Source organism: Vanellus vanellus (genome assembly GCF_965231255.1).
Source record: "Vanellus vanellus genome assembly, chromosome: 6".
Classification (NCBI taxonomy): Eukaryota; Metazoa; Chordata; class Aves; order Charadriiformes; family Charadriidae; genus Vanellus; species Vanellus vanellus.
Genome location: NC_138911.1, coordinates 10,691,222 through 10,712,060, shown reverse-complemented (window position 1 = coordinate 10,712,060; position 20,839 = coordinate 10,691,222). Strand labels below are relative to the sequence as shown.

The following is a 20,839-nucleotide window of genomic DNA, read 5'->3' as shown; positions in this document are numbered from 1 at the left end:
TCAGCACTTCTGGAATTGGGACTGCAGGGTCTCAAATCAGACAGGCCAGAAATGAAGGATGCATCTTCAGTGTTGCAGGAAAACTGATGAAAGTGTAGTCTGAGCACCTTGCCCAACCATCAAGTCCCAGTTTCACATTGGGACTTCTGTGGCAGTAGCTGGGAAGTGCTGGGACATGCTAACGTGTCAGGGCTGAGCACTGCCCTCGCTCGTCACCTACCTCCCCATTTCTGCAACCATAAAACAGCCAAAGATGTCCTTTTACTTCAAATTCCTGATTCAATACCTGAGCAGATCCAGGCAGGCGTCTGAAAGGGTGGAGGTCCCTGAAAGACTAGGTTGAGTGTGCGGTTGTACCGTAGAATACAAGCGTGGAAAGTTCAATTAACATTCTACATGAAAGTGTTAAAAACCTTAATAACAGGAGGTGGTACAGACTCCAGTCATAGCATTAAAATGTTATAAATATAACTCCCTATCTGCTTCAGTGGAGGACAACAGCAACAGGAATGAAATATTCAGTTACTAGTGTTTTGGTAGAAATAAGAAAAATTGTTGGCAGACAAAGTGATTTTCTTACATCAGCAGGAAATTAAACAGCATCAGATTTACAAGATACAGCGAGACAGCACAGCTGAGGCTGGGTAGGGTACAGGTTAGAGCTGTGCGTAGACTGCTGATATACCAGTGATTGTTTTTTAATCAATCCACCCACCTGGCTCCTTTTTCGTCCAAAAGCGCAGTTGCTGCACAGGCAGCGGTGCATTTTTAAAAGATGGGTTGGACCGGTCTCTGAAGGTACAGAAGGAACCACTGCATGGTGCCAGGCACTGGAGCAGTGCTGTTTTCCCTCTCATTTCAGCCAAAGCTCAGGCTGTCCCACCTGCCTTCTGCTCACCTGTCCCTCTGAGCTGCAGCAATAGTCCTTGTGACCTCCAGTACAGAATGTATTTGGTCCAAAGAGAGCCAAGAGGCTGTCCCTCTATGTCAGGAAGAGAGAAGACCTGCAGCAGAGCCTTTTTAATGTACTTCTTTGCGTGGTGGAGTTTAGGCACACAAGACTACGAGCATAGGGATTTGTTGCTGCAAGTAACGATATAGACGCCCTCACCCTCATGGTTGTTAACGCTTGAAGTTTGCAGGAATCTACAGGTCTCATGAAGTAGCCCAGCTTAGCAAGGTGCTGTTATTTGGCGGCTCAGGGCAGACAAGGCAACGGGGTGCTGCCTTCTCCCTGTCCTGCTCAACCATCCCACCGATGTACGAGGTCCTGCAAGCCACCAGCTTGCTGTCCCACTGCAGGGCCAGGGGTGCTTGCAGAGGAGCTTACACCACCCGCACCAGCGTGGGGATGACTCCCAGGCATGCGAGTGTGATTCAGGGGGAGGCTAAATCATGGCTGTGCCCCTGGGTGCAGCGGGAGGGCGAGCGAGGTCATCCTCACAGTAGCAGCTGCCGAGGGCCCTCTCTCAGGCTACCTGCCTTCCACCTTGCTCCACATCCATGTCACCCATCCTCGGCAGGGCCCGGGGAGCTACTCGCCCTCCACGTGCTGCTTAGCGTGGTTGTGTAGGGCTGTGCAGCCCCGATGGACCAGAGCAGCGAGGGAGCGGGTACCCCAGCAGCTCTGCCTGCCCAGCTCGCCTGCACCAGGAGTGTGGAAGGGTTGGCTTCACTGCCATGTGCATCTTGGCCACCACTATTTAATAAAAAACTTGGTCCTATACAGGCTTTTGAAGGCTTGACATTAGCTCCACAGGTGTGGGGAAGCACAAGGATGCGGCAGAGAGAGCTGTAGCAATTTGCAAACCTGCGTTTCATGGACCAGAAAGGCTGTTGCCTTAGAATATAAGCGCAAAATTGGTGAGGAGCTGTTACAAATATATATGCTGGCTGATAAAACAACTGTAGGTGATTTGTCTTTGTTCTGCACCAGCTTAAATGCTTGCATCCCTTGCCATTGGCAATTTGTCTTGGTTCTTTTAAATTCCTAAGTGGATTATAATTTTTTTCGTGGTATTATTTGACAACAGTCATATTTCATGGCTTTACTGCATTCTTTGGATAGTTAGAATTTTTTTAAGGAAAGGAGCTCAGTAAGAGGCAGCCATCTCCAGGGCATGTCGTGTAATGCAGACACTGAAGACACAGCTAAAAACATTCTCTGTATTTTTACATAGTTTTTATCCTGAGAAAATACAGGATTTGACCTATGATGGCTTACAGCACCTAAAGCACGTTAATACCTCAATGCCGGATGCAAATCCTTTAAATGCTGTAGCATGAGTAAATTCCTCAGCACCTAATGTACTTCAATGACTCTGGAACACTCGGTTTAAAAGAACAGTGAATTCTCAATATAATGAGGATGTTTTTAAGCTTTTCAGACACTAATGGGCTCAAAAATATAGGCATAAAACTTAGCTGCTTTGCTTTTATCTGTGCACAAATTCCTGTCACGGAGTATGTTTGTATAAAAACGATAGGGTTTATTTCAGTATCCATTTACCCTGCTCCTAATATATTATCGTTTGTTAGTTCGTAGAAATGTGCCATATCTAATTAGGCTAGTAATGATTGTACTTAGCATAGGAATTGCAGCAACATAAGGAGAAAATAATCACACATTGCAATATCAAAATAAACATTTCTGTCCTAAGAATGTTGTCAGGTGATGTCATACCATCTGTCCTACTGTACTCGCTCGGAAATTTTGCTGCAGCAGCATCTGGTACTTTGGCGAGCACTGCAGACAACTGTGGTAGCTTTACAGCTGCCTTTAACTTTACGTTTATATTTAAATAGTATTAAGACTTCATGCTCCACGTTCCTATAAATGTGTTTGCTTTTACTAAAGTTTGGATACTAAGCAATGTGTATATTTTCCTGGTTTGCAGAATACGGTACAGTGTGGGAATTGTCTTGGGAATTTGCAGTTGCCAAACTGTAAAATACAGCTCTCCCTTCCTCCTTGACTCCACAGGGTCTGGGAGAGGGACACCCTTTCAGGGAGGACACTCTCCTGGGTGCAGGAGAACCTGAGCCCTCAGTTCTAGTCCTATAAAAATACGGTTATTTGTACAAACTGGAACAAGTCCAGCAGAGAAGACCGAGAGGAGACAATCCCAAAATAAATAATAAACTGGTCACTAATGATGGAGATGGTTTTTCAAGCCCTTACTCTGAATGAGGGGTGGCAAAGAGATGCTTTGGGGCATCTCACATCGCCAGGGAGAGCACAACTGCTGGGCACACCTGGGCAGGCTATGGGGGTGCTGGGGGAAGGGAAATGTTTTGGTTTAATTTTTCAGAGAAGGCTGAAGTGCTTGCCTCTACTGGGGAATTCTCATCATTCTCCTTGAAAAATGGAGATGTTTACCTCATCGCAGATAGGCTTCTGTCGGTAGCCAGAGTCGGTGACCCAGCCCATGCCCTGTCCTCCTGCACTTCACCCCGGTAGCTTAGTAAAGCAACAGGAGCAGGTTTCTGGACTCCCTTTCTTGCATTCCTGGCAGTTCCCAGGTATATGGAGCACTGATACACTTTACTGAGATCTAACTTTTCCAGTTGGCAGCAAGATGTGGGAAAAACGTTCAGCATGACTTTTAGTTATTTACTCACAGTATTGCAAGCTAAATATGTGACAATAGCGTCAAAAACCCCCTAAAGTTGGAGCCATGATGCTTTCTCATATTGTTTTACATTTTTTGTTTTGTTTGTTTTGTCATGTTAAAAATGTCTACTTAGTCCACTTGTGCCACTACAGCGTAAAGTAACATGCTAAATCTGACCGTGGGCACTGTTACGGTAGTCACTCACGGTTGCCAACCGGTACGATTTCCTGTATCCTGTATAAATAAATGACCAGCAGTGCAAGCTAGACCAGCGCTGGGCGAGGGCTAGCTGGCACACGTTCATGGCACGCTCACTCCCGCATGCATGCATTCAGCTCCCCACCACCCATTTATTTCTCTGCCTGTTTTCCTCTTCAGGGTAGAAACAGCTGTCTTTGGATCAGCTCTGCCCCTTTTGCGCTCCACATGCACTAAGTAAAGGCTGGGCAAGTTTTCCGCTTGTGCATAGAAGAAGCCGGGATGGCATTATTTTGAAAGAGGGCTGCAAGGAAAATCCATGGAACCAGTGCTCTCAGACTTGGACTCGCTTGTGCAAACACCTTAATAAAGTGTTAGGCTTTCCTTTTTCCTTCCACAAAATGAAAAAAGCAATACAACCCTGTAAAAAACATGGAACACATCTCATTTTTAGCCCCATACACAGATGAGTGTTCTGCAATTCTAAATTCAGATTTCACTGTGCTAGATGATTTTTAAATAGATTTCCATTTAATTTCCTAAGTGCAGAAATCTAGCCAGTCCATTTCCTTTTCCCCAGAGTTTTGGACATCTGCTAGGGAAGACTCAGCTTACACCAAAGGAAAGCTCTGAGTGGATGTCCAATTAATTTAGATTTGTCATTTCAATTTGTTCATTCGGCAGGTAGATTGTAAACAAAATAGCTTAAATGAGGTCTGCTTTGGGGTTTTAAATATTTTATTTGTGCCTAGCTTTTGGGAATTGTCCCTTATATACAGCATCTGTTCAATATGACAGGTTTTTCTAGTGTTCATTGACTGCATATCAGCTTTCCTTTAATTGAGTTAGCAAAATGTTTTACGATCTGCATAGTTAAAAACCCCAATGTTTAGTCCTGCCACTCTCGAGCTCCTTCACTCTGCTCACACAACGCTGTGAGCTGCTGATTGACTAGTGGAGGGTCTTTGGGGTTTGTCCTTCCAATTTCACTTCAGATGCTGGAAGGTGCTCTCGTCTTGGAGAAAAGACCCCCTAACAGAGCCCCTAAAAGACCTTATTGGACTCAGTAGGGGGCTGCTGTAGACTTCACTGGGCCAAGGATTTCCCCCAGGCAGAAAAGGGGTTGCCGAGGTGATTCCCGTGATTATAATGAGATGCGATGGGATGAAGTTAAGAAATACGAAACTGAAGCTGAATGTGTTTTGGCAGAGGTGATCATCTATAGAGCTAGCTCCCGAGGGAAGTGGTAAAAGTTTGTCTCTTTAATATTACATGGGTCAAAATACTGGAGGACGTACCGTGAGGACCACTTTTATAGTAACAGCAACACAGAGTAACTGGCCTTCTTGTTATTGTCATTCTGGAGTTAAAAGAAAATCTCTTCCATCTCTTTTAGTTAAGGGGCATTAGCATATGCTATAGATATAGGTTTGGGGCTTTTTAATAGACAAACAGGAGGTGTATGCATGTGGGCTCTGTGGCGCTGGCAGAAATTCAGGCTCTGAGGACACAGGACATTAAAAGGCATGGTTTAAAGAGGCAGAAATAGGCTTTCCTCGTGAGCGTATTCATCTTATTATGCTCTGCGAAGAGCTCTTTATCATCGTGCTGCCGCTGGGTCTTTCAGTGTAAATTACTCTCTTGAAGATGACCATGTTTTGTGGTTTGCAGTAGGGACACAGGGTTTTTGATGTTGACACTTGTTCACAAGGGGCTACGACACAATCACTAAGTTGTTCATGGAAATCATACTGCAGAAAATCATAGTCCCAGGAGTAATGTGCGAGTCATTTAATCCATCAAAGCACGCTACCCTCTGCAGGAGCACATGCAGACCCGTGCCTTAATAAACCTCTGTTCTTTTTGTACAGCACTGATTTTCCTGTTTCTTTCTTGCAGTACAATAAACACCTCTTCGTACACATTGGACACGCTAACCATTCTTACAGTGACCCATTGCTTGAATCGGTGGACATTCGTCAGATTTATGACAAATTTCCTGAAAAGAAGGGCGGTCTAAAGGAACTCTTTGGGAAGGGGCCCCAAAACGCTTTCTTCCTCGTAAAATTCTGGGTGAGTAAGACATGACGTGGAGAACCTCTCTTGTCGATAAGGGCTGTGTTTAGTATTTAGCACCCTTCAGGGTGCTTGTGGAAAATTCTTCTGTCATCATTTAAAAGTGCAAAGCTGTATATCCTTCAGGTAGGACGCTGGCCCAGGGCCACTCTTGTTGACAGCTCCCCAAGAAGTCTGTGTTGCAGACGACATGCAAAGGCAGATGCGTGCCTCAACTGTGCTTGACACAGCTGCTGGGCAGGAGCAAACAGGTAATGAGAGCCCTCGTTTGTAAATGGGGAACTGCCATCTAGCGGTTCAAGAAAAGACTGGGAAGCACAGAAATGGAGACTGCTTTTTAGTGTTTCAAATGTTGGACTCTTGCCAAATGCAAATAGTACGTGAATCAGTCCACACTCACACAGATAGGACCAAGCAGGATTTGAACCGAGCGTGCAGCTCTACGACTGTGAGCCTGGGAGGGTTCCAGGGTTTTTCTTAAACATTTTTTGGTTGCTAGACCACACATGCTTTCCCCTTGCCTTTTTGTTAGTCGGCCATGGGAGCCTGCCCCAAAAGTTATATCAGTTCATATCAGTTGTAAGAAAGAAAGAAAAAAGAATTCGAATAGAAGGTTGAGAAGTTGTGTATTGATCTAGTGGTGATAAATTTCATTGATACATCAGATTTTTCTTATTACGTTTACAAAATCTCATGTTAGCAATGCTATAGATACATCCAAAAGGATCATCCAATCTCCAGGCTGGACCTTATGCTTACACTAAAGCTTTTGCTACTCTTTCATTTGGTGGGTTTTTTTTTTGTGGTATACTCCTTTTCATAGCAACAGTTATCATCTAAACATTTTAAAATTGTCTTTTAATACGTCAGTGAAAGGGGCGTATTCAGGGTCTAATTACAGGGTGGACAGGTTGATGGTGAAACCAGAAAAGGTTGATCTGGAATCACTGCTTATGATCAGATTTCCTGGTGTTTATTGCTTTCAGTTAAAGTTTATCTATGTGACCTGAAATACTCTCCACCTTGTACATACCCCAGACTTCATATTTTGCCAAAAGTTTCTGTGGCACCAGATTTGGAACTGGAAACTGGGAAATGAGGGAGACTCTCTTTTCGCAAATATGGGTGTAGAGGGATAAACCAGAGAGCAGGAGCTGTGCTGGACTGCAGAAGAAATCCGTTGAGAAATTCATGGAGCTTAAAACTGGGTGTGGGAGCTGTAGACCAAGCATTTGAGGGCTGGCTGAGCAAAGAGGCGAGGAACAGGAGGCAGCAGGGAACTGGGAACTGAAACGCAGCAGGCACCAGGAGCCTGGAAAAGGCAGGTGAGAATGTAGGGTCAAAAAGAGGGAAGGAGTGGGAAAAGGGAGCGTTTGGGATAAGGAGCCTGCAGGGAAATACAAGGGATGAAGACACAGAGCAGAGACGGGTATGTGAGAAGTGGGAACAGGGCGAGCATAAGGGCAGAAGAAATCTGGCTGCAGAAGAATAGGGCTTGGAGGTTAAGGGTCTGTGACCACTAAATACATTTCCTTGCAAAACTTGGGCGTGAACTGAGGACCGTCATCTCACCAATCCACTTTGCATAATAGATACTTGCAAAACCCACTGGCAAAATGAATGTCACCTCGCTTGCCTGTCCTCGGTTCCCACAGAGAATGGCAAGCCTCAGGCTTTATACTGGACATGGAAGCAGCAGAGATTTGTGATACGGACATTGATGTGTTGTATGTTCTCCTTTTTTTCCATGTGAAAACTGATTTTCAGGCATGCTGAATGCTCAAAGATGCATCTAAAGCCAGTAGAGATCTTCTTTGGATTATTAAGGTCTGTGTTGTACTCATGACTTTGAAAATTCAAGTGCCAGCCTTCTCTGCTTGATCTCCTACAGGCAGTGCACACCTTTAACACTCTTGCCTCAGTTTCCCATCTGTAATGTAGGGGGTGATACCATCGTTTCATCTCAGGTGGTCATTGAGAAATCAAACTCGTGGCCATTTATAAAAAAGCAAGATAATGCCATGAAGAAAATCTTGATAAAATTGATAATTCCGTGTTCGGCACAGATTTTGAGTAGTGTTCAGGAAATAAGGACTGGGCCACACTGAATAATGGAGACATAGAAATATTGCGTAGATGCTCAGAGGGCAAGCGTGCAGTCGTGTAGCTAAGGACTGTGTCGTGATGCAGGTCAGGAGTCAGGATGTGCAGGCAACTTCAGTCCCAACATTTCTTAACCTGACTGTGCCTCCTAACATAATGGTCTTTTTAAATACAGTTTTGTGTTGTATTAACTTAGAGATTAAAAACATACAGTGCTAACATCCTTCTGAATTATACATTAAAAATGTGGTGAGAATGCCTTCCTGAGCCATGACCTTGAAATAGGCGATTGGATTTTCTCTGTCATCGAGGGAGTGAGGCAGGGGGAAGGTGCCAGGGGCAGTGTTTGGGTGTAGTAAGAGTCACAATGAATGCCCTTCTAGTAATAAACTTCACACCAGTGCCCCTCAGCTAGAAATATGTGTAGGAAGAACAGAGATGGCTGTGCAATTAGTCATGAGAATTAGATCCTAAACTGTCAGCTCAGTGTTCTTAATTTCTTTCACCCCAGTAGGACATTTCTTCAGATAAAAGGACTTTGTTCCCATTTTTATGGGGAGTGTTGAGAATCTGTTCTAAACAGTTATACGTTACCGGTGTAAAGCTGGCAAAGGTTGCTTACAATCTTTTTCACCCTGTTAGTAACTTCAAGCTTATTGATATGAAAATAATTTTCGTATTCTTGTCCTTTTCTTTTAAATTAAGTGTTCATGTCTGAATCCACTCTCTCCCTATCATTCACTAACTCCTCCTAGTCTGAAAGTTCAGCTTCTCCCAGGTTCTCTTCATGTTGCGTGGTTATTGCTTGCTCACAATACTTTCACCCTTCATTTAACCATTTCCCCTTCCCATCCTTTCTGTTGTCTTCTCCCTTCATTATCGTCTTACCGTCGACAGTTTGCTCAATGCTGTGAGCTACTGAGTGCACCCTGGCATCAGTGGCCAGTGACAGCCCACGTCTTGGTGGAATTTGCTGGTAACATGAGTAAAAGAGGAATATGAATTTGTGTTAGGCAAGTAAGCTCAGGTGAGAAAGCACTGCAAGGAGAATCAACAAAAGGAAAACAGGGACTAAGAGTGAAAGGGGTCGAGGGAAACCAGAGAAGGAAAGCAGGCGGGTGCCGCGGCATGTGGAAGCTTGAAAGCAAAGGTGAGGATTTCATGCCAGAAAGGATGGTGAGCCTGTAAACAGATTTAAAGAGAAGTCGGCACGTCGCTGGAGGCAGCAAAGAGGATATTTTGTTTAGACAGTGAATCTATTATGGAAAGGAAAGATGGGAAATGGGAAGACCAGAAAGAAGCGCTCACATTGAGGATGACTAAGGCAGAAAGTGGCTTAGCTCTGGTACCCAGAAAGAGTACTTGTCTTGCCCTTTCCTGTTTGCTTCAGCTTGAGGCTTCTCAGCAGCTTGGTTTTCCCTGTGATAAAGGTAATAAGGTTTGATTACAAAAAAGTGGGAGGGAAGGGTCTGAGATCGTGCAAGAAGACATTTGGCAATTGTGGAGTTGACTCTGCAAAGCATCACAGGTACAGAGTACAAAACAAAGTGTTGCTTTGCTTTGCAGAGGTTTATTAGTTCATACAGATTGTATCATCTCCTGTGAAATACAGCCTGATGCTGGGAATGGATGAGCTTCTGGCTGCAGTCCTGGTGACGCATCTGGACGTCACGCTTTTGGGCCTCTTCCTGCCTCACAGTGCAGGAGGTGTAAAAGGAAGAGAATTCTCCTGTTACACCACCTCAACCAACCAACCCTTATAGCCCTGCAAAGCAATGTCCAGATCCCTGTCTTGCCCCTTGAGTGCAGTGACTCTTTCCTGCTGTCTATCCCAGGTAGTCACTGGGAACCAGAGACTTCAGGGAAGTCACCCCAGAGACAGGCTTTTGCAGTAATAGCTGGAAGGAGCTTAACTTGGTATGTTGTGCACTTGGTACAATGAGTAGATAAGGAACAACGTACTAATGACATGGCACAGGAAATTTGTGTGACGGTGATATGAAACCGGAGATTACAGGGATATAAAACGAAAACCAAAATAAAGGTTCTTAAATAAATGTGAAAGTTATTGGCTAGACCACTGTTGAGGAATTCAGACACGGCTGCAGAGTTTCTGCAGATGAAGCCTTTCCCTGGGTGCAGGTTGAGCGCACAATCTTGCTTCCGTTACCTCAGTCACTAACAAAATAAGCCCAATCTGTGTAAAACAGTCAGGTATGATTCATGCCATCTAATCTTCCTCTGAGTAAGGTCAACATACCTGCTGGTTAGTTTGTACTTGAACTGTTTTTGTGACTTGAGAAAAGGCCCGAGGTTTACTGGTCTTTGAAGTACTGATTAGCCTATCTAAAAGCTAAGTCAACGCATGTTGCCTCTATTGGTTTCTTTTATTGGTTGAAGTTCTACACATATTGATATCTAATGCTATCCCCATTGACTACTCACTTCTATTCTTAAATAATCTAATACTAAATAATACACTTAGGCCTCCTGAAAGAGTTCGAGCTAAATGACAGAGCACGCCTCCAGCTGTACCCCAAAATGTCTGTCTAAAACATGATTGCTGCCCTTGCCTTCGCACCCCCCGGTGCTGATTGCCCAGCGCTCTGCCTCCCCTGGTTCTCCACTTTCTCTTGCGGGAAGCTGATGGTACGTCTGTCCCACTCACACCACCTCCCTTTTGAGTCCAGTGTTTCTCAGCTGCATGGCCAATGTGTGCACTTTGACTCTGCTGTTACGAGCGCATACATCTCCTTTGACTCTGGCAAGGGAATTGCTCTAGGAAGGCACAGCACATCAGCTCCCTTTACGCCCCTGCTAGCTTTGCTAGCTCCTTAACTTGCCCGTCTAGCGCTAGTTCAGCTGGCAACCAATTTTCACTACTAGGAATACCCTTCATGTTAATTCAGCAGTGCGTATCTGTTCACTGCAGCCTGGACCAAAGTCTTCTGGTTGAGCTAGTTACTGCTCTCTTGTGTTTTGCCTCAGCCCCCGCCAGCAAATTCTGAGGCAGGGATTCTCTTTTTGCATGACTTCTCTACGTAAGCTGCAGTATGGTGCGGTGGGTCCGTGCCTCCGTTGGGAGGTGTGCGAGCACACCTTGCCGTGACGTGGCCGTGGGTTTTGTGTCTCTGACACTGCCAAACGCTCTGTGCCAAGCCTGAACGCTGACTTCTGCGGCTCCAGGAACAGTCATGGGAAGCAAATATATCTGAAAGGAGGAGAGATGTTTTCTAACTAGTGGCACAGGAAAAAACCAGCTGAAATAAATTAATATTGGGCTGTCAGGCTTTCTACTGATCTGAGCCGCTGGCTTCATTTTAAATGTTTACAGTAGCTCGAACTATTCTTCAAACTGAGGAAAGCTTAGTCAGAGCTCAGTGCAACTCTGAAATAAAGACCCAAACTCATCTGAAGATGCATAGATGATATTAATTAATGTTTAAAATGAATGCTTGTATTTGCAGGAATCTGCAATGCAAACTAGGAGTTTTAGAAAGTAATGCATATTGTAATTAGGGCGAGCTTTTAAAGATGCTTTGAAGTCCTAAACATTTTTGAAATTCAAATGTGGGATGGAAATAAAGGAATCTACACAATAAAGGGGCATTAAATTATGTCCCCCAAAATTTCACTGTTTTATAGATGTAAATATATGCCATAATTAGTGGTAAGTAACATGAGGCGGATGGTTAAGTTTATTCCTATTCTTATTCAAAACAGCTGTGGCATGAAAAATAATGCTCCTTCTCTTTGTGATACACTGGAACAAACAATTTACTCATGTAATCAGTGTTCAGAAATGGCTTGCGCCTGTGGGCTCCTCCCACCCCCTCCTGAATTTATCCCCATGTGCCTCCAGCCGTCTTAAAAGGTGCAGAGATTCTTTGTGCCCTTCATTCACACGCACACACCATTGTGCCCACTGCTATTTTATTTTCTTTCTATTTTTACATGTAATTTATACTGCATAATCTAGAATCTTGGATTTCCCTCCACACACTCCGGCGCGCACACACACTCGCCAGCTTTGACTGGCAAACGATCTGCAACTCACAAATGCGATCCGTAACGTGAATGGGTCTATGGCCGGCATGCAAATGTATGCAAAACAAATTAGATATGGAAGAAAGCAGACATGCATTTTCTTTTCCCCATCACAACCCTCTCGGCACAGGGAGCTCACGTGGTGCTTGTGGAGGGACCCCTTCGCAAATTGATGCGAGGGCATTAGCGCTTGGGGCTGGCTAATGAGTGGACGGGGCCGAGCAGCTGGGAAGCCGGAGCAGCTTGGCCTGTCCATCACAAGCCCAACCATGTGGCAGAGCTGGACGCAATTCCTGAGCTGCAGCGTAACGCGCGGTGAAACGTGCCAACGACCCAGATGCTCCCGTTGGAAAAAATTGCTTCACAATTTGGAATCTCTGCTCTTTGATCACTCTTTGGAGAGGAGGAGGGGAGGCACGGTGCAGTCATATGAGTAACATACCTCCCTGCGGTCAGCAGTTGTTAAAACCTATATGTTGTTAATAAGTGACCTTATGTGCTTGATGTTAACTACCGAATGCCGGTGTAAATTGTTCTGGCCCTCCCCAGATCCCACTGTTTCCAGTAGGTGCTGTTTTCCTTCTACTCAGCAGGAAGAATTTAGAGTCTTCTCAGCAATTTTTGCTGGAGTTGCTTTTTTGTTAGCCAAAGCTGTTATTATTACGCAAGCACTCTACCCTCTGCCCCCTGCCTTTAACACAGAGCCTGAGAGCTCCTCTGAAGTGAATGCGAAGATTATTTTTATTTACTTATTTTTACTTTCTATTTTGGCTTCAGCCGGCTCTGTTTTGGTGCCTGCTCTGGCGCACTGGCAGAGGCTTCTCCATGCAGCATGTCAGACACTTAGTACACTTAATATGTAATATTTTCAGTGCTACCCATTGACAAGCTATGCTTTATTAATGAATTAATCATGCTCTTACGCAACCGCTGTAGATAGGGTGCCAGAAAGCTGGGTGCCTCTCCTGCCTCCAAATGCATTCAGCTAATATAAATCTCAGCGCTTAGAAATAAATCAAAAACAGAGTTTTACTCTTGAAAGTAAAAAAGAAAAAAAAATATGCATTTGTGGTTTTTAAGTTGGCGTGTTTTTTTCCTAAATTGTATTGATCTCGTATTTTAAAATTCAATGAGTAAATGGACTCCTGTTCATCACATGTGATCACGCTTCCATTGAAAAGGTTATTATATCTGTATATGCCACGATAGTGCTCATCAACCCTAATTCCTGGAGCCGTGGGTCAGAGCACGGTTGCATGAGATGCTGTACAGAAGGGAAAGCTGGTTTACAGCCCAGGAAGACTTGCAATCTAAGTCTAAGATGCAAGAGAACAGCTGGAGCCAGAGTACCAAGGAAATAATGAGACAAAGCTGGTTGCAGCAGAAGAGGCTGCAAGCACAGTGCTCCAGAAGCTTGACTGTTGTCACAGGGTTGTTTTTTTTTTTTCACAGGGATCATTGAAAAAGGAAATTATAAGGAGAGGGTTAATTGAGGTTAATAAGATAAATTCCTATATTTCAATTTTGCTATTATTATATTTATCTTGTCTTGCCTCTTCTATAATATAGGCAGTGAATCTCACTAAGTAATGCCTGGCCCCAGACAATAAGCCGACTTGAACCACAGCACCCCTGTTAGTTAGCCATTTAGCTTGGTTAAAAAAAGACCCCAAGTAATGGCGATTCCACCACATTTGTAAATTATGCCAGCATTTCATGGCCATCGGGGTTGCCAACCTCTGCTTTGTTTCTCATTTAGCTTTTGCATAGCTTTAGCTTTCTGTCTTTTAATGTCCTTTTCTGCAAGATTTAATCTATCAGAAGACTCTTCCCCATGTAGCAACTTGTAGGCTATGACAAAGTCGTGGAAAAACTTCCCTTGGAAAAAGTAAGTAGATGGAGTTTCATTAGTCATTCACTACAAAGGATGTTTTCCAGACCTGAAATCATTCTTGTAACTCTTTTCTGAACACTTTCCAATTTTCCAACATCCTTTCTAAAATGTAGACACAAAAACTGCAATTGATATCGTAGTAAGGATCCTGCTAAAACTGAATACCGGGGTAACACATCGCCTTATTCCTGCTCAAAGCTACATCTACAACTGTCATAGCCACAGCATGCCCATTTTTTTTTTTTTTTTGGTAGTCTCATAACCTTTTTGGGGAGGGAGGAGTGGAATCCCCTGACTTTTAACTGGGACCCCACTTTTGTCAGTTCAAGAAATACAATTTTGTTTTCAAGCATATGTGTTTAGACGAACCCCTTACTATGTAAGCCCTAACAATATAGTTAGCAAGTCCTTCGCTATCATTTTTTAACCAAAGTTTTGTATTTACCAGAAGTGAGCGTCTTTCCTTCTTTTCTAAAATATTCAGCATGGAACAAAGCTTTCAACACCTGGTTCAGAATACATCCTTGATGTGACAATCTGCTCTTTGCAATGATACCCGCTCCTTCCTAGTGTTCATGTACTTGGCCTCTAGTGACAAAATTTCAACCCCGACTGAGGGACAAGGTTTGGTTTAGTGTGTAAGAACAGACAAAATTCTTTCAGTATTAAAAGAGGCTTTGGTGAAGCCTTCATTTAAGGGTATTTGCCATTGCCAACTCTTACGGTTTTGATGTTGGTGTTACACTTTTTGGAGGAGTCTTAAGGCTTCAGCCCTCAGCAGTTTGTAATTAGTTGAACATGAAAACTGTTGTTTAAAAGGAAAATTCTCTCTCTCCTTGAAAACACATTTGTTGTGTGCTAGACTCAAAAAAAAATCGGAGCGCAAATGAAGCAAATAAAGATTATTCACATCTATATTATCACCATGGGACTTTTGCAACAATGTCGAGATTGCATAAGAGTAAATCATGACATTTGAGTGATAAATTCAAGGATCCCTCATTCAAACATCAGGGCCCCAGCCTGTATTTTTTTGTGTACACAGGGCTCCTGGTGATTTCAGCAAGAGTTGGAAGAGCTGTGGGAGTGATCAACAGGGTGCCAGATGGCCACATGTGTTACTTTTCCAGGTTAAATGTCAGCATGTAAATACAACAATTAGATACATTTTTTTCAGTGGGCTTCAATATCCAAAGGCAGCAGATAAAAAGTTATTCTTATTTTTTAACTCTATGAACAATTGTCATTGTGGCTTGAAATATAAGGTCTATGAAATTGTGAGGAGCATTTTAGTTATTATTTCTTAAATATTTTGCCTCTATCTGAAAGGAAAAAAAGAAAAATGTTTTGATATTAAAATTGTAATTGTGGTAGCAGCAGCAATAACCACTTTTTAAGCTATTATTATTACTACTGTTATTATTGTTGTTTTTATAGTTGTTATTATTAAAACCAATGCAATTGCTTTATCAGAAATGAACTATTCTTCAGAAATTCCGGTGGGGCAGCTGCGGCATGGCTGATGGCTGTGCTACAGTTTGCCGTGTTTAGCTGTTTGTCATGTTTCGATTGCAAGCCAGCTGTGATGGCAAATTGCTTATTTACTATTAGCTCGGAACAATTTCTTACAGCTCACTGTGAACGCAGTGCTTTAGAGGTACATTAAACATTAACTGCTGACCTCATGCAAAACATGTGCAAGAAACAAGGTGTAATAGCGATAGGATTTCTTTCTGTTATGCAAAATACGTGACTATAGGGCTGTTTGTGTTACTGTGCGTAAACCTCAGGAGACTTCGCCACTGATTAATTTACCAAAGCCAGCCTGAAGTAATCTTAGACCTATGTCTTCTCCGTACCACAAACTAGCTCAGTATGTGCTATTATCAGCATATTGCCTCAGAATGTTGTACCACAAATAAGGGCTGTAGACACTAAGTAGAATTAATGAGTTGTTGCCTAGTTAAAAATTAAATAGCAGTTACAAATGACCTGAACTATAGTGGAGGCAGGATTATAAATGTTCCACACTAAGTAGTGAATAAACATACCTGTAAACTGCTTTTTTAAAAATCTCAAGGTAGACATGAAAGTATCTGTCAAAATGTTTATGTTACATTTCTGTATAACAATAAAAACAAGCAGAGCTAGACTTGCAAGTGAAACAGCTGCAAAAGTGCCTTTCCCTGCTAAAATGCTCACGTCAAAGTTAAAAATTCAGACGACTCTTAGATGTTACGCTGCAGTAGCTCATCGGCTATTTCCACATAAAAAGAAAACCCTGCCCACTCTCTCCTTGGGCACCAAAGATGTCAGCAGAACTAATGCCTGAATCAACAAATCCAGCTGTGGAGATCCCTAGACTCTGCCTGTGTCCATATTAGTGCTCTTTTAATTTGAGGGCCTTTGAAAATGGATTCATGATGACAAAGAGCACAGTGGCAGAACAGCTTCCGTGCTGCTGGGGAGGCCGGATTCAGCATGTGACCTGTGCTGTTGCTTTGTAGCCAAATTAATCACGCTGTGCACAGGGCTTGGATTTGGGTATAAATAATTAAAGGTAGCACTGTTCCTCACATGATCCTGCAAGTCTCAATCTCTGTTGCTAGATATCAAAAGGCAGCTCAATAGTTACTCAGGCTGCAGAGAAATACGGAAAGAAATCAAATACTTGCAGTAACGTTTTATTGGTGCGGTAGGCACGGCGCCGTGCGCACACAGCTCGTGTGAAGCCTGAGTTGCGTCATACAGCTCTGCAAAGTCAAGTATTTTTCTGAATCAGGGCCATATGGCTTCACAGAGTCTTATCAGAGATCGATTCCCGTGTTGCGCCGCTATCTCCCTTTGCCGTGAGGATTTCATTGCTTTAAGAAAGGAAAAGGAGAAAGTGAACTGTGGCCCCTCGGGAGCGGGATGGCTCAGTTGCATTGGAGGCCACAGGACAGGTTCCCTCCAGAGGAGTCAGCTCTGGAGCCAGGATCCTCGCAGGTGATCGTTCCCTTTGCTCCAGGGACTTCATCAGCTATCTGCCGGGCAAGAACATCACCTGTAGCCTGGAGAAATACTGGATTGTCTTTTGTTGTTTAAAGTTTGAAGAAATTGCTGCTTCCCTAAGGTTTATACTGCAACAATTAGGCAGGTACTTACCTGACAACTTTTTCCACTGTCACTGTTGTCACTATAAAATTCCCCCCTCTGTCTCTTATTTCTGAGAAGAACGGTGAGCCAATTATGGCTTATACTACTGACATTGTCAAATGAAAAATAAAATCTTCATCTTCTATTACCTTTTCCCAACAGGCTGACTTAAACTGCAACATTCAAGATGATACAGGAGCATTTTACGGAGTCACTAGTCAGTACGAGAGCTCAGAAAACATGACAATCACCTGTTCCACCAAAGTCTGCTCATTTGGAAAGCAAGTAGTAGAAAAAGTAGAGGTGGGTGTTGTGATGGGATGTGTGGGATGATTCTCTGGTTGCCTTTCCTTTTAATTAGGCTTTTCTCCCTCTTGTCTTTACTTTGCTCTTATCTGTCTTTTCCTTCCTTCCTTCCTCTAATCCTTCCTGAGAGAGTATTTTCCTTCCCAGCAGTGTTTGGGTTCATTTTAAATCACCGTGTAAATGGTGACACTACAGTTAAGTAAAATCCTCGTTACCTGTTGCTTTGGAGACCCTCCTGTACCCTGCCTCTGGCACCCTTCGGTGGGGAACCTGCAGCCGACATCAGTGCCGCCTCCTCCATCACCTGGCAGGAAAGAGCTGAAAAATGCTTTTCTTCCCATTGCCAAACACTTGGCCAGCCACATAGCCTGTTTGAAACCATACTACAGTAACGAGCTACCCTCTACATCTAGATTTTTTTACGCATTTTAAAGCCATGGATGGTGTGCTATGTTTCCTCATAGCTTATTTTATCTTTTATGCACAGAAAGGCATGCTTTCCTCAGTCACCAGCAGCTTTTGAATACAAAGTTACGTATTTTCTTAATGTGCAAGGGCCTTTATTTATATTTTAACCGTTTGTAAGCACAGAACTGCATGGTGTGGTCAGGTAGCTAGTTGGTTTATTTTACAATGGTCCTGCAGCTATTTAACTTGTCTTCTCTGTACTAACCCCCACGGCCACATCTGTTATCTGCAATATAGTTTTTGTACAGGAATTTTATCCTAGAGCTGCAGGTTAAGCCTTTCTAGATGGCTTTCTTGGTCACTGTTCACGTCCTTCTTCTACTCAACATGGTTTCTGCGCATGGTGACCATAAACAAAGTTTTCCATCATTTCCATTAGTCCAAGCTTAGAGAAAGTCAAAAAAATCCACACGCCACTGAATGCACCTGAGCAGAGCACTTGGTAGCAGGGCAGCAAGAGTCCGAGTCACAGCCTGACCCTCCTTCAGCCCCTGGTGAGCCCCTGCAGTCTAAATCAGTCTGGTTTTCTTCCGACTGTAGTCTTGCACCTTTCTGTAATTCATAAATTGCCAATCATGCAATAATATAGCTGTATTTACATGTGTATATTTGTGCATAAATATATAAGCTTATTTTTGCTGTTCCCTTTGCAGACAGCTGCCTCGAAACTAAAATCATCTTTCCACAAAAGTTTTCTGCTTAATTCATTTTTACTTGACTTGGACTTACCTTTGTGTAATCCTCATCTGTTCATCTTTTTAATTCACAGGTTAGAGAACAAGTCGTGATATTACAACCTAATAATTAAGGGCCCTTGGTTTTTTAGCAAGGCACTGCATAGCTCAGGCAGGGAGTTAGCAAGTGCGTGCGTGTCTGGGGGGGGGGGTGTGTCTGAGAGTCACTTTCTCTTTTTTCTGTCTACACAAAGAAAAAAAAAAACAGGTTTAGTATTCACTTTTTTGCTATTTCTGAATTATCTTACTCTTCCTAGTCTAAATCCTCTTTTTTTTTAGACTGAATATGCAAGGTTTGAGAATGGCCGATTCGTGTACAGAATAAATCGCTCTCCAATGTGTGAATATATGATCAACTTCATACACAAGCTGAAGCATTTACCAGAGAAATACATGATGAACAGCGTGTTGGAAAATTTTACAATTTTATTGGTATGGACTCACTTTTTCTTTTTCCATGTATAAAGTACTCTTAGGCTTTGTATAGCTTACTTAATTTGTAATATTTAGAACCAGTTTCCGAAACCCATAGTCATGTTGCTTACTAAACAAATCATCCCCTTGACTTCAGAGTAATACTCTTGGAATTGTGCACTATAGACGCTAAGGATGAAAACGCTAAGCTGGCCGAGAACATGAACAAGCATCTTTGTTACTTTCCAAAAATTCAGTTTACTTCTCTCTCACGTCTCTGGTGTTTGTAGTGAGCCTGAGGCAGTAACTTTGAACAGTCCCATTCATCTAATGTGTTCTTACTGAGATGCCAGTTGTAATACTGCAAATGTCAGTGGTGTTACTTAGTTCTTGGGCCAGGACAGCATTGCAGTAATGGGTACACCCATCAGGTGATCTAAAGCCTGAAGAATGGTCCACATAGTACCCTTCAATCCAGTGCCACCCAGTTACGCAGCCTGCCGTCACTGTGGCTTTGCAGCGGCACCTCAGCCAAGCACTTAGAGCCATGCGCCGCCGCTCGAAGGATTCGGGCAGGACCACGGGCTGGCGAGACGTGGAAGAGGTAGGGCCGTGAGCACAGAGCCACGTGCACCCCGCTCAGCTGCCTTTTGGCAAGCGAACACAAGGTGACAAGGGTGTGCTTGGTTTCCCTTTGCTGGAGTGGGGCTCAGGTTGAGGAAGGCTGAGCCAGGACCCCATGATGGCGGCTCACGGTCAAGCAGCCAGAGGGTGGGATGAATCTCGGTGCCCTCCGCTGGGAGCGATAGCCCCGCAGCCCAGCCCCAGAGCACAGTGAGTGAGCGCAGCCACCGAGGTCAGGCTAAATTGCCAAAGAGAGAGCGAGAGGACACACATTTCAAACAGTCACATCTGAAGATTGTCTTCAGTTAAGCCAGTCATTTCTTGTTTTGGCCCCGGTGCTTCCAAGTTTGTAATATGCTGTCTACCTCTTCCTCCCCCTCAAACAGGTTGTAACAAACAGGGATACACAAGAAACCCTGCTCTGCATGGCTTGTGTATTTGAAGTGTCGAACAGCGAACATGGAGCACAGCATCATATCTACAGGCTTGTAAAGGACTGAGCAGTTATTTATATATACACTTCATTTCACTTCTTTATCAAAACACAGACTGTAAACCTCAACACTAAGTGGCAGTGCCTCTGGCCCAACTTTCACCCACATTTTTCTAAATCCTGTTTTAGTGAAGTCATTTTTAATGTGTTCATATATAATTGTAGCTGTGAAATTCTGGTACAGTTGTAAAAATTATTTCTAAAACTAAGTGTTCTTCAAATTTGTAAACCACAGTTCTTTGGGAAGACTGTATTTAAGAACCTAACGCCTCTGTCTGTGGAGGCCTATTTTTAATTCTGATAGAAAAATGTATGACAGAGCATTTGCCATGGGAAAAACCTGACAGCATTTATAAGAATTTATTTTGGGTTTTTTTCCAACATGAAATACTTGTTTTACGATGCAAGTGAAATTGAAATGAACCTTTAGCTATAACTGTAAATGAGTACACAAAGTTAATAATCTTTATAGAATTATCTTTGTAACTAATTAGGGTGGAAGATATGGACGAATGTAATTCACTAAATTATTTTTTAAAATGAAACATTTTTCTGTTTGAAACCAAATGAAAAATATAGCCTTAAGAAATGCCTGATAGAAACAGACAGATCCTGAAATTAGGCAAATTTTGTATTTTTTTCTCAACGCTAAAACTAATCTTCTAATCCATTAAACTTTCAAACAGGTATTGCAGAGAAAGAAAACATCATCCCTTACCCCTAACATATC

The 20,839-nt window shown here is 43.1% G+C and overlaps 1 protein-coding gene across 1 annotated transcript in view; it reads left to right on the top strand.

Annotated features, from left to right (window-relative positions):
* TEAD1 (TEA domain transcription factor 1) overlaps positions 1-20,527 on the top strand; it is a gene marked incomplete at its 5' end in the record, with an annotated part of 32,219 nt that extends 11,692 nt beyond the window's left edge. Inside the window, 4 exons of the mRNA XM_082485051.1 lie at positions 5,712-5,885; positions 17,233-17,373; positions 18,858-19,010; positions 20,003-20,527. Coding sequence (XP_082341177.1) covers positions 5,712-5,885; positions 17,233-17,373; positions 18,858-19,010; positions 20,003-20,116 — 582 coding nt within the window. The 3' untranslated portion in view covers positions 20,117-20,527. The remainder of the gene's footprint in view (positions 1-5,711; positions 5,886-17,232; positions 17,374-18,857; positions 19,011-20,002) is intronic.
* Positions 20,528-20,839: the final 312 nt, after the last annotated feature.